This window comes from Chiloscyllium plagiosum, chromosome 7 (genome assembly GCF_004010195.1).
Source record: "Chiloscyllium plagiosum isolate BGI_BamShark_2017 chromosome 7, ASM401019v2, whole genome shotgun sequence".
In the NCBI taxonomy this organism is placed as follows: Eukaryota; Metazoa; Chordata; class Chondrichthyes; order Orectolobiformes; family Hemiscylliidae; genus Chiloscyllium; species Chiloscyllium plagiosum.
Genome location: NC_057716.1, coordinates 63,672,682 through 63,687,360, shown reverse-complemented (window position 1 = coordinate 63,687,360; position 14,679 = coordinate 63,672,682). Strand labels below are relative to the sequence as shown.

The 14,679-nt window shown below is 38.3% G+C and overlaps 1 protein-coding gene across 6 annotated transcripts in view; it reads right to left on the bottom strand.

Moving 5' to 3' along the window:
• The window catches only part of scn1laa (sodium channel, voltage-gated, type I-like, alpha), a 196,914-nt gene that overhangs the window by 135,664 nt on the left and 46,571 nt on the right, over window positions 1-14,679 (bottom strand). For all 6 annotated transcript variants that reach the window (XM_043693899.1, XM_043693898.1, XM_043693903.1 and 3 more), the window contains 4 exons: window positions 11,643-11,706; window positions 10,977-11,118; window positions 7,699-7,905; window positions 3,979-4,266 (listed from right to left, as the gene is read on the bottom strand). In XM_043693899.1, coding sequence (XP_043549834.1) covers window positions 3,979-4,266; window positions 7,699-7,905; window positions 10,977-11,118; window positions 11,643-11,706 — 701 coding nt within the window. The remainder of the gene's footprint in view (window positions 1-3,978; window positions 4,267-7,698; window positions 7,906-10,976; window positions 11,119-11,642; window positions 11,707-14,679) is intronic.

Sequence of the window (14,679 nt, the reverse complement as noted above, 5' to 3'; positions counted from 1 at the left end):
TTTTTGGTCTAGTAGGTCAAGGATAGCTACAAGTGTATAGAGTAAACGCAGGTTTGTTTTAGAATTTATCTTATCAGTGGCAAACTTAGAAATAAGAGCATTTGATACTGTCAGCACTGCATTGCTACAATCTCTGATACAGGATAGAATAAAATATCTCAAGGTGCATAACTGATATATAAGCGTGGAGCCAGTATTAGGCAGATTAAAAAGTACATTCGCTTCTGTACTATTCCTTTATCTCAGCTGAAGTGCAAATGGCAACAATGCAAGTAGTGACGTTCTAGCTTGCGAATTTGGACCACCAGAGCTGACTAACTACAAACCCAATCTGCTGATTTCACAATCATACTTTGTCCGAGATCATACAACCAAAAGTGATCTACCCAGCTTGATGAGAATTTGTTGCATGCATCAAAATAGTTTAAAAAGTCTTAATTCCTTGAGGATTGAAAACCTTTCAAATACATCCTTGGAATCTTCATCCACTTCCCTTACAAATTTCTGTCTTTGTAATGGCATTAGCAGGATCATCTTTTTTGTTTAGAAAGACTCAAAGTACCCATTTAGTAGCCATCCCCTCCTACTCTACAAGGTCATCCCATTTTGGTGCCTAATTAGCACCACATGTCATTTGACAATCCTTTAACTCGACATGTTTATGAAAGACTTTTGTGCTCTCTTTAATGTTACCAGCTCATCTGTTCATAGACAATTTGTTCATTTCAATGGCTCCTTTTCCCATTATCACCTGTAAATTGTGTGTTCAGCGTGATTCTTCACTGCATTATGAACCTGGCATTTATCACAAATCTTTATTTTCTGTTTTATTTTAACACTCATAGGTTAGTTGCATCAGAACAGACATGGAGGAGTTTCAATAATGACAATTGGAATCACTTTCTGGGATTCCTGCCTCCATTACCATTGTTGGTTATTTTTATTGCCATAGGATAATAGTGTGGGTAGTAAGCCCACATTCAGCACTCTCACCTTTGCCAGCTCAGTTTTGAGATTGGCATTTGAGATACATCACCTACTCCCTGTCTCTATCCCACCTTCTTTTCATAAGAGTCAGACCCCTTTTTTTGGAGGTGATATGATTCATAACATCTCAAAGGCATTGTGAACCATGGAAGGATTCTGATCTGTAGTTAGGAACTTTATAACAGGTTCTAAATATTTGCTAATTTCACACTTGAGTATGTGTGTAGTTTTGGTCTCATTACTAAAGCAAGGATATACTTGTCACTGGGGGAGTGCAATGAAGGCACATAAAGTAATTAATTGGTTGAGGGATTGTCCTATGAGAAAAGGTCAAATGGACTAGGCCTAAATTCTCTGGGGTTTAGAAGAATGTGAGATGCTTTCATTCAAACATATAATAAGTTGTAAAACATATAGGAAAGATCAGCCTTACCTAACAGATCTAGATTCAGGGATCTAGATTCAGATTAAAGAGCAGGCCATTTGAGACTGAGAGGAGGAGAAATTTCTTCAGTCAGATGTCATAAATCTTTGAAATTTAATGCTTTGGAGAGCTGTCTAGACTCAGTCTTTGAGGATATGCAGGACTGAGACTGATAGATTTCTACATATTTTCAAAAACATCAACATGCAGGAAAATGATGCTGAAATGGAACTGCAACCATGATCTCAATGAATAGCACAGCAGACTCAAAATCAGAATGGTTTATTCTTGCTTCTATTTCTTCTATTTCTTACATGTCATATGTAGTAATGCAGAATAAATTAAATATACTTCTGATAGGGCTTTGTTCCGAAAAGGTAAATGACCATTAAACCCAAAAATGGCACAGTGGTTAGCACTGCTGCTTCACAGCAATAGGGACCTGCATTCAATTCCAGCCTTGGATCATTATCTGTGTGGAGTTTGCACATTCTCCCAGTGTCCATGTGGATGCTTTTCCAGGTGCACCAATTTCCTCCCACTTCCCAAAAATGTGCAGTGGATTAGCAATGCTACATTGCTCTTGGTGTCCAGGGTTGTACAGGCTAAGTGGATTAACCATGGTAAATGTGGGGTGACAGGGATGTTATGGGGGACTGGGTCTGGATGGGATGCTCTTCAGAGGGTCAGTGCCAACTTGATGGGCCAAGTGCCCTCTTTTTGCACTGTAGGAATACTGATTAAACTGACCAGCATTGTGAAAACAGATAAGTTTTTATTAGAACTGGACTACATTTCCACTGGACAAAGTGCATTTCTACACTGAACAATGTTGAGATCCAGTTTTTAGTGAGTCAATTGCACCTGTCCTTTAACCTTTAAACTGATTGCTAGGTTAGCCATCTGCTGAAACTTTAAAACAATGTAACTGATGATTAAATGTCAAGAGAATGGTGCTGCAAAAGCCCAGCAGGTCAGGCAGCATCAGAGGAGCAAGAGTATCGACGTTGGTCAGGCAGCATCAGAGGAGCAAGAGTATCGACGTTTCGGGCATAAGCCTTTCATCAGGATTCCTGATGAAGGACTTATGCCCGAAACGTCAATTCTCCTGCTCCATGGATGCAACCTGACCTGCTGTGCTTTTCCATCACCACACTCTCGACTTTGACCTCCAGTATCTGCAATCCTCACATTCTCCGAACTGAAGATGATATGTTTTGTGAATTCAAAAGCTCTAATCTGCTCAGTACTGGATGCTTTACTGAAATAGTTTTGCAATTTTATATCATAATAAATGTTTGGCTGAGCTTCATACACCACTATTGGTTCATTTCCCAGGGCAAAGCATTGACCAGAGTCTGCAAACTTGATTTAAAATTCAAACAAAGCTTGGCAGTTAACATAGAATACAGGAAGAATGAGCCATTTGGCTTGAATGTGGAAGACAGAGGGTGGTGGTGGAGGGCTGCTTTTCAAGCTGTAGGCCAGTGACCAGTAGTGTGCCATAAGGATCAGTACTGGGTCCACTACTTTTTGTCATTATATAAGTCATTTGGGTGTGAACATAAAAGGTATGGTTAGTAAGTTTGCAGATGTTATAAAATTGGAAGTGTAGTGGAGAGTGAAGAAGGTTACAATGTGATCTTGATCAGATGGACCAATGTGCTGAGGAGTGCCAGATGGAGTTTAATTTAGATAAATATAAGGTGCTGCATTTTGGAAAGGCAAATCAAGGCAGAACTTATACACTTACTGATAAAGTCCTGGGGACTGTTGCTTAACAAAGACACCTCAGAGTGTAGGTTCATTGTTCCTTCAAAGTGGAGTCACAGGTAGACAGAATAATGAAGAAGGCATTTGATATGCTTGCTTGTATTAGTCAGTGCATTGAATCGAGGAGTAGAGAGGTCATGCTGCGGCTGTGGAGGACATCGATTAGGTCACTTTTGGAGTATTGTGTGCAATTCTGATCTCCCTCCTATAGGAAGGATGTTGTGAAACTTGAAAGGGTTTAAGCTGGGATGGGAAAGATATGAAAGGGAACTAATGGGCAATGCTTTCACACAGAGGATGATGCACGTATGCAATGAGCTGCCAGACAAAGTGAAGGAGGCTGGTACAATTACAACATTTAGAAATATCTGGATGGGTATATGAATAGGAAGGGTTTAGAGCGATCTGGGGCAAATGGGACTAGATTAATTTATTTGTTCGGCACAGGTGAATTGGACCGAAGAGTCTGCTTTCATGCTATACATCTCTATGACTCTGACTATCTGTCATTGTAACTGGTGCATTCTCTATGGCAACATGCCTACCATTATTGTCCACTTGTAAAACAATCTGCATTATTAAAATATAAATGTTATTTATCATTTACCTTGGTATTCTTGTGAATTATCCTGATCAGTATAAGACAAAAAGCTCTGACAAAATGTGTCTTATCTCTTAGCAACACAAGTAAATAATTCAAAACAACTATTTGTTATCATCTCTCAATGAAATATGGTAGAAATATCATTAATGTACAATTGACTAATACATTATAAACAATTTATTCCTCTTACCTGATGTGGGGAGGAATTTTTCTTTTCATAAGAAAGACAATTGCGATCAATAGAAAACCGGAAACCATTTCCCTTTCTTCCATTGTCCTCTGATTCTGACTTGTGAATCCTTTCATCTTTATCCTTTTCCTCAGCATCCAGTTCGGTTTGTCTCCGTTTCTTCCTTCTGTTTCGTCTCTCCTTGGCGCTCTTTGAACTAAGCTTTGACGCATCTGAGGAACTGTGGGACATTTCACAGAGTCCAATTCTTCCATTTTCATCTCCTGCCTCAGCTGCAGCGGCTGCAGCCTGTTCAATAGAAGAGAATTCACATTTTGAGAGACCACTTTTTCAGAATTATGAAGGCAGGAAGTAGAAAAGATCATTATTTACAACAGGATCTTCACAAGTGTCAACTAGATTTACCTAAAAGGGAATCGTTTCTAATCAAATAGAATACCATAACAAAAACAGTTTTGGGGAGTATATAGGTTAAAACTTTACTAAGATGTGCACAAAAGAACTGTAAGTGGAATGCATTTCAGCATTTGTGTGCTATTATCCAACATGTATTTTTCAAGCCTACATCTGGGAACATTAAACTTTTATTCCAATCAAGATAGACATGGAGATGTTCAAAATTACACCATAACAAGGCTGGAAAACTTTAAGCACTAACATTATAGGTTTGTCAATAAAAGAATGTAATACATTGAACTAGAAATTACATATGCCAAATAGATGAAATATGATAGGATTTCAGTGACTAACATTTGGTGCCAAAAGGACTTCCTGCAAAGTCCAAATGAAAACTGACTTGAGCCATTTTTAAGAATCCCTGGTGGCCGTTCAAAAAAAAGGTCTGGAATTTATTTCTTTTGTCCATGATTTTCCTCCTCCACTTGAGATGCAAACTGAATTGTGAGATGCAAACTGAATTGTGAAACGCAAGGTTCTTTCTGCCAGAGAAGTGATGTCTCTGCCTTTCTATCCATGCTGCATTTTTGTGGGGCTTGAAGACATTGAATGCAAAACATACAAACCATCTCTTCTGAAACTGTGATCCACACTCTGAAGATTAGCACAACATTTTGGTGTGCTGATGTGAATTTTGAAAGCCATAAAAAAGTGACCCGCTTTGGAGAGTTTGAGACGAATAAAAGAAGTCTACTGAGAAGTCAGCAACATTCTCAAAGATAAGTATAAAATATTTTTGCATCTTCCAATGTCACTATTAGAAACTGCATTGTGATGTGCACTGTTTTTTGAAATGTGAACTTGAATACTTTACCCCTTAAGTTTGGTTTAGGTATGGTTCCCTTACCAGAGTGACCTTCATTGGCATGTTCCCTTTTTAGGTCAAGCTTTTACAGTTGGAACTCTCTCCATTTTACTCTCTCTTTTGTCGCCATATTTTTCCCTTTTCTTTCTTTTCCTGCATTCTCTTTTTTTCCTTATCTCTGTTGGAATCCTATTTCTAATCCCTGTTATTCCACTTTAGATATATTTGTTTTATGACCCTCAGCTTCTAGCTGTAGATATTCTGATAACCATTGTGCCATATCTGTTTTTCGGTCTTTGAGCAAAATCCATATCTAATTGCTGAGTTATTCCTCTGAATTTTCTGAAAGATTTTAGAATTTTTTAAGTTACATTAATATATGAATCACAAGTATGCACATCAGTGCATGAGCACTTCAACCTTAAGAAACTCAAGTAAACCTTTATTCACTTGCTATTAAATCAGCTTTTGAAACAAGAATATGTTTTCCCTACTCCAATTCAGTATGGAATGAACCCTCAATTTTATCAATAGCAAGTGAGGAGGGAAAATCGGCTTACTTTTTTTTAACCCATTCATTGTTGGTAGCAACAAATAATTGTCCTTTTGTTAGCATACAGCTCTCATACATCAACTGCCATGTAATTAACTAGATCAAAATGAAGGAGCCAAATTATGATGCTTTCTTGATTGAAGAAAAGGGAGACTTGATTACCTATTAACCCTCAGAAAAGTAATAAAAATCTGACACAAGACACACATGCAAACAAAGGTAATACGTTTAAAAAGGAAAAAGAGTCTAATAGGGACAGAAAAAATAGGCTTAGCAGTTTCTTTAAAAAAATTTAGTCTCTGAGGTGTTAGATTTTAAACCTTAGGCTAGTTATTTAATTGTTGTGTATTCTGCAACAGTGACAATGTTTACAGATCATGAATTCTTGTTGAAAGACTGTTGGCTGAAGTTGCTCTATCACCAGCACTGATTTCAAGGTTGAGTGACAAAGAGAAAGAAGCTTCCTGCTTCTTGCTGTTATCAATTCATATTTATTTTTCTCTCTGTGTTTTGCTGCTCAAAGCAGATAAGCCCATTTGTACATTCTTGAGCTTACTCTTTTGTTCTTCCAAACAAAATACTCTGCAGTTAACCTTTCTCTCAAATACGAATTTGTCACGCACACGTGAATTAAACAAGAGACGCAAATCTTGACACGGACTCAATTGGCTGTATCAATCTTTTAATAAGATGACAATTGCAATACAGCATCTGCAGACCTCACTTTCTCCTTGACAATTGCAATACAGTGAGTTTCAACACTTCAGTTTGGGTTCCTTGGACTTGCTTCAATTTGTGATCAGGTGATCATAGCAGCCATTTTAGGTCAGCTTTTGAACTTTTACACAATTATTTTTTAATCCATGATAGACCTCAGGTATAACAATCAGATGTTGGAAATTGAATATTTATAGTCCAGTTGAATGATGATGTGTGGCTTGGTGGAGAACTTGGAGGGTGTTTCAATGGCTTTTTCCGTGGTAGAGATCATCAGTTTGGAAGGTACTCTCAAAAGAGCCTTTCTACACATTTTTGCCACTATGTGTTAATAATAGAGGAAGTGAATGTTGGAGGTGGTGCCTGAGATACCAGTCAAGTGAACTGCCCAGACCTGGATGGTGATGAACTTCTTGACAGTTGCTGAAGATGCGCTCATCAATGTCACAGTATCCCATGACACTCCTAATCCATGCTTTGTAAGCGGTAGACAGACATTCAAGATTTAGGTTGTATGTTACTTGCTTCAAAATTCCCAGTCTTTGTTTGATAGACTCTGCATTTATATTACTTGCCTCGTTCGGTTTCTGGCCAATGGTAACCCTCAAGATATTCATGATGGGGGTTTTAGGTATGATAATGCCATTGGATGTCAAGGGGTAATGGTCAATTTCTCTCTTGCTGGAGATGGTCATTGCCTGGCACTTGTATGGCACAAATGTTACTTGGAGAAAGTGAGGACTGCAGATGCTGGAGACCAGAGTTGAAAAATGTGGTGCTGGAAAAACACAGCAGGCCAGGCAGCATCCGAGGAGCAGGAGAATCGACATTTCGGGCATAAGCCCTTCTTCAGGAAACAAATGCTACTTGCCACTTATCAGCCCAAGCCTGAATGCTGTTCAGGCCTTGCTGCTTACAAACAAGGACTGCATCAGTAACTGCACTGTCATGAATGGTACTAAACACTGTGTAATTGCAGTGAATATCCACATTTTTGACATTATGATGAAAGAGAGATAATTGATGAAGCATGAACTCTGTCACACATGCGTGCATTTTAGAAAGTTGTTTTTTGCTGTTCAACCATAAAGTCATGGGGATATAAATACTGATTACTATAACTATTATTATAATGCAATTTGGCAACTTTAGCATATCTGTCGTGGAATTGCAATTGTAACATTTCTACCTGTGCTTCTTCTTGATGTCTTTTAAGTTGTTCAAGCATCTGCTGAAATTCTGCCTCTTTCTGTTCAGCTTCCTCTAAAGTAGCCTGGTTTTGCTCATCATAGGCCATGGCAACAACAGCCAGGATCAAGTTAACCAAGTAGAAAGATCCCAGGAATATAACCAGTACAAAGAATATCATGTATGTTTTGCCAGCAGCTCGCAGGGTCTGATAGAAAAAAAGTAATAATTTAATATTTTGCTTTATTTTGATAAATCATAGATTCCATAAATATATATTCTGTATTTGCATACATATATGTTAAAAAAAACTATTAATCACAAACTGCACTGAACAAGGTAAAAATCTATTCAGGCAAATAAACAGCATTAGCTTTTCTTAAAATTATTATTAATGTAATAAACAATAATTAATAAATTGGTTCAGTTTAACAATCAAAAATAAGATAATTCTCAAATGTTTCATATTATTTAATGATACTTCTGACACACTGGTAGATTTGGTAAGAATATTAACTTTAATGCCAAGCTTATCTGGAAGGCTGAAACTTCAGGATAAATATATCAATGAAGGTATTTAACAATTTTTATTTCTTTAATTCTTTTACTGGCTTTTGGAGATTTTTGTAATTTACAGTCACTGAAGTCTAATTAATTGTTAACAGTGTAATACAGCACTGACTGTATGAGATGAAAGAATAATGTAGATAATGTGGTACATGAAGTTTAGACATCATGGGGCTTGCAAATCAATCTTAGCTGAGGGGGGGGGGTGAAGAGCGCAACTGGATGCATATGGGTATTTGCTATAAAATATAATAGAGACAAGAAAAGCACTTGTGACTCAATTTTAAGGCAAGTGAAACATCTCTTTTTATCAGCTTCTTCAGCTGTCTCTTCAAGAATTTTTTTTTCTTATTTGTTGATGGGATAGGAGTGTCACTGTTATTTCCCATCCCCATTTGCCCTGGAGAATGTGACAAGGAGTTGCATTCTTGAACCGTTACAGTTGGGGTGCTGTTAGGAAGATCTTTACCTAGCAACAGTGAAGGGATTGTGATATACTTCTGAATCAGGACAGTGTGTGCATTGAAGAGGTGGTGTAGGAGTTCTCACACATTTACTGCCCATGTTCTTCTAGGTGGTAGAGGCTGTTGGTTTGGAAGGTGCTGACGAAGGAATCTTTTTGAATTATAACAGTGCATTTTCACAATGGTAGACATTGCTGCCACGTTTTGTGTCACTGGTGAAGGGAGTGAATGTTCATCATAGTGGATGGGATAGGGATCAAGTATGCTGCCTTGTTCTGGAGGGCACCAAGTCTCAAATGTCTTTGGAGTAGCAATCTCGCACTGGACAGTATTCCATCACATTCCTGAAAAGCACCTTGTACATGTCAATAGTAACACTTAAAATATTGATAGTGGGAGATTCAGTGATGGTACGTTATTGAAAGTTAAAGAACAATTATTAGATTTTATCTTGCTAGAGAAGGTCATGGTCTAGCTGTTGTGATGTGAAGATCACTTGCCACTTGCCAGCCCAGGCTATTAGTTACACTAATGAAGACAAGGAAAATCTGAATGTTATACAGTAATCCAACTTAGTTCTGATTTACAGTATAATTAATATATTCAAGATATCAGCTACTTCAAATGGATGGTGAAGTTGTTATCACATTTCTACAGGCTGCTAAATTTGGGATATTTAGGAGAACATTCTTTATTCCCTGGTAATGTGTGTTTTGAACCCATTTGAACATTCATGATCTGAACCAATATTCTGACCATTATACAATAACTACCAATTGACCTTTCAATTTATCATGATTCCTTTCTTTCAGATGGGCTATTGAAAAGACAATAGATGATCAAATATGTTCCTGTCGGGGGGGACTTTTTCACATCTTGTGAGGCATTTATCGCAAAGTTTGTGAAGGTTTGTAGCTCAGGTTGAGGTTTAAGGTGTAGGTTTGCTTGCTGAGCTGTAGGTTTGATATGCAGACGTTTCATTACCTGGCTAGGTAACATCATCAGCGGCGACCTCCAAGTGAAGCGAAGCTGTTGTCTCCTGCTTTCTATTTATATCTTTCTCCTGGATGGGGTTCCTGGGGTTTGTAGTGATGTCATTTCCTGTTCGTTTTCTGAGGGGTTGATAGATGGCATCTAGGTCTATGTGTTTGTTTATGGTGTTGTGGTTGGAGTGCCAGGCCTCTAGGAATTCTCTGGCATGTCTTTGCTTAGCCTGTCCCAGGATAGATGCGTTGTCCCAGTCAAAATGGTGGTTGTTTTCATCCGTGTATAGAGCTACGAGGGAGAGAGGGTAATGTCTTTTTGTGGCTAGCTGGTGTTCGTGTATCCTGGTGGCTAACTTTCTTCCTGTTTGTCCTACATAGTGTTTGTGGCAGTCCTTGCATGGAATTTTGTAGATGACGTTGGTTTTGTCCATGGGTTGTACTGGGTCTTTTAAGTTTGTTAGTTTGTTAGTCAGTACAACCCATGGACAAAACCAACGTCATCTACAAAATTCCATGAAGGGACTGCCACAAACACTATGTAGGACAAACAGGAAGAAAATTAGCCACCAGGATACACGAACACCAGCGAGCCACAAAAAGACACAACCCTCTCTCTCTCATAGCCCGACACACGGATGAAAAAAAACACTATTTCGACCGGGACAACGCATCTATCCTGGGACAGGCTAAGCAAAGACATGCCAGAGAATTCCTAGAGGCCTGGCACTCCAACCACAACACATAGATCTAGAAGCCATCTATCAACCCCTCAGAAAACGAACAGGAAATGACATCACCACAAACTCCAGGAACCCCATCCAGGAGAAAGATATAAATAGAAAGCAGGCAACAACAGCTTCGCTTCACTTGGCAGTCGCCACTGATGATGTTACCTCACCAGGTAATGAAACGTCTGGATATCAAACCTACAGCTCAGCGAGCAAACCTACACCCTAAAGAGGCATTTATCGCTTATCAGTGGAAAATATTAGGTTTACTGAAGTAGTGTATCAGTTGTTTTATATTTTGGCCACAAATGACCAGAGTTTAGATGAAAGGATAACTCATATAAATTTCATTCGTAGCTACAGGATAATAGACTCTTATTATATTGTGATTGTTCTAATCATAGTCAACAGACTGTCTAAAAAAAAGTAGATGTAGTAAATGTTATGCCATTAAATAGTATTGTAACATTTCAATAAACATATATAGTTACATAATAACACTATTTTATGTTAAGCATGATAAATCCTGCTTACCAACTGGTAAAGGTTTTCCCAGAAGTCCTGGGTCATCAGGCGAAACAATGACAAGAATGCCCAGCTAAATGTATCAAAGCTAGTATAACCATAATTAGGGTTTCTTCCAGCTTTCAGACATAAATAACCTGTAGGGCATTGACTGAGAAAATAAAAAAAATGAAAGCATGATTAAAATGACTAAAAACTACTTTTAAAATCTTTCATGATTTATCGAGCCAAAACAACGGAAATGGTTACTGCCATTGAACTGCCTGACATTTGAAGTGCTGTGCCTGCATTCTTAATCACAAAAAACTAGTTCATCGAAATATATCTTAATCACTCTTACATCCTTCAAGCTCGTCATGGCAGCTATCAGAAGACCGCATCTCTATTGTTGATGTTTCTATAACACACTATCTATAAATACCAAAGCAAAAGAACTGATGTGTGCAATAATTCAATCAATCTCATTTCTGCTAGTCAAGTACATTTAATGGATTCAGATGATGTTTGCAAACTCTCATTTAAGGGATTGACTGATTCCATTAAAATCAGTCTGATTACAAATATCAATCAAATTCTTCACAAATTACAAGCATTTGCAGATTACACCAATTAGTTTCTGCATTCTATTCTGACACAAGTTCAGCCACAAGCCCAACAATTAAAAACCAAACTCACCCAGCATCTGAGCCATTACCACATAAAAGGGCATCTTTGGCATCTTCCAGAAAATATTGATTTCCTGTTGATTAAGTTATAAATGAATTAATTTCTGGTTTTATTTCAAGGTATCAACTATGTAACTAGAAATACATAAGTTTCACTTCTAATTTAATGATTTAAATATAATCCATTGTACTTTATTTATGTAATTGTGAATTAAAATTGAACATCTTTACGCACCTTAGTTCTTTATTAGTTTAATTTAAAAGCTATAACTAAAAAGTGTGATGTTAAATAAAGCAGGAGAAAGCAACACGAGACATCTAATGTTGCCATGATAAATATGGACTTTGACTGAGTGAATACCAACATTATAAACCTGCAATTTCATTCAATTCAAAGCAATGATAATGATGAAAATGAAATAACATGCACTGTAAATTGTGAAAATGAAAGGCTGTGTTTTCAAGGAAATGGCACAGTACACCGAGTGATCACATACAGATCGTGTGATAACTCAGTAAGATTATCAAGTAATTAGTTGTACCATATCACCTGAAATATTCCAGTTTTAACCTCCAGCTTGTAGTGAGTTAACTAGTCTCAGTAAGGTCAAGATTAGAGTGGTGCTGGAAAAGCACAGCAGGTCAGGCAGCATCTGAGGAGCAGGAAAATCAACGTTTCAGGCAGGACCCCTCAATAAGGTGCCTATTGGCCAGAGCTCCCACTCTTGCTATTCAGTAAACTTTCCTGGAATTACATGTTAATATTGAATGCAGACAAAATTCAGCTCAGCAATAATCTTTGAGTCTTGGAGTGCCCAGGGTTCACATGAACCAAGGTCAGTTAGATAAATGATTAGAAAGTGGGGGGCCACTGTGGAATTGAAACCCTTTAAGACTTTGGTGCCTTTAGGAAGAAAGTAAAGTGCAGAAAATTGATACTAAAAATAACACACAAATCTGTGGGTTCAAACAGCAGCAAAAAGTGGATGAGAGAGATATTTTTCTGAAGAAGAATAGTGAAGATTCTGTAAATATGATCTATAAAAAACTGAAAATGCATCAATACTTAGCAAGCTGGGCAGCATCTGTGAAGAGAGTAATAGAGTTAAAATTTCAGGTTTGTGACCTTTCTACAGAACTCTGTTTCTCTCTTCAGATGTTAGCCATATGTTTGTCTTTGTTTACAGTCTGTGAATAGTAAAATGTACTTCAATAAGTCAGAGCTTGTATTAGTCACGTTATGCTGCCTGGGGACCAACAGAATAAATTAAGGCTCCTTATAAAACAGAATTAGACACAAGCTAATTTTGTAGATCTCAGTGAGTGAATCATTTAGCAGACTTATGGCATCACATCTGGAAATAATGGGTTTAATTTATCACAAGTTATCTCCTGTCTACTTTTGCAGATGTCTGTAAGGGTCTTAAATGAAAATTTCCTATAACATATTTTATGTTGTGTTAATGTTGTAGAACTTGAATTGTGCACTTATGACGTCATTTCTCAAAGTAGTTTGATATATTCCCTGAAAACTGACAAGTAGAGAAGTAAGAGACCATTTCAAAAATACTTTTCCTGACATACTTCCTCTCCTTTTCATCTCCCAATAAATGATCGACTTCTTACATTGAATATGTGTCCATTGGCTTACTGATAGCTTTCCCATGAGATAATTACTCTTGGGGTCCATACTAATTGATGGTGTGCTTGAGTCTACCCTGGACATACATAGATCTCCGATGGCTACGCTATGTGGAAATATGTGGTTGTGTCTAATGTTCTCAAACCTGGCTAATACTCAGATGGGAGACTACTTGGGAACACCAGGTGCAGTAGGCTTTATGGCACCTAGTGGTATAGCAGGTAGTGTCCATACCAGTGAACCAGGAGGCCTGGGCTCAAGTTTCATCTGCCCCAAACATGCATCTCACGTTTAAAAATAGACTAAGTAACCAACTCTCACCCAACCTTCTCAAGACACCTAATAATGTGTCTTAGGTCCAATTAATAGCTGCCCTACAGGAAGATGGCAAAGTACCTCAAGGAAAGCTGTGAAGAGCACCCAATCAATCAGGCAAGGTGGGCCATCTGGGGACAGGGAGGCAGGCAAGGTGCTGGAAATGTGTCGCAGTTGCTCATTCAGAGGCACCCTTGGCACCTGCACCAGGGAGCTCAAAATTTGGAGGCTCAAGCCTTTTCACAAGAACAGTTTTAAATCCATCGAGTTATTGCAGAAGGTCAGGGTATGTATGCAATTTGTGATAGCTATTTTGCTTGTAGTGAATCATTCACGACCCAAGCTAGGGAAGAATAGAAATTGTAACTCTTAGGAGTACCAAATATCTCAGAAAAGGCACAAATTCAATCCTTTAACACTCTTTGTCTCTCCACAGATGGAGAAAAGAATGGATCCACCACCTGTTTAGGGGGCCAGAAGCAGGATGCACTCACAGTTTGGCAGTGACCCCTGCAACTCCACCTCCAGGCCACAAGCAATATGCAGAAGATCCTCTTGTCAGCTGGAGTGGGGAGGGGAGGTTTGGGACAGACTTCTCAGCTAAACCAAACTAGCTCCTGCCTGTCTATTTTGAGTGCTGACTGCAGCAGATGTCATCTGAAGAACCAGACTGTAGTGTTGGAAATGGCTCAGTTACCTTTGAGATAGAGTGGTATGCAAATGTATGCAGTTTTGAAGTGCCTCAAATGCAGAGTTACCTAATGTATTGCCCAAGTGTAGTAGGCAACATGGCACAGACACGAAATTCTGTACAGCAACTAGGGTCTTGATAGTGAACTGCAATACCTGCTAATTGGCAAGAGGCAGAGAGAAATCTTGAGCGCCATCTAAGTAAAGTTGACCTCACATTTGAAAACACAATTGTAGTACAGCATCATCATAACAATTACCTTCTTTCTTGACAAGAGAACAGGGAGCATAATGCTCTTCGATTTGCTGAGACCTGAAAAGGACGTGCAACTTGGCCATTCTCAACTCATTGTGCTACTGGAGAGGACTGTCAATGATTGTAGCAGAATGGCTGGTCAAA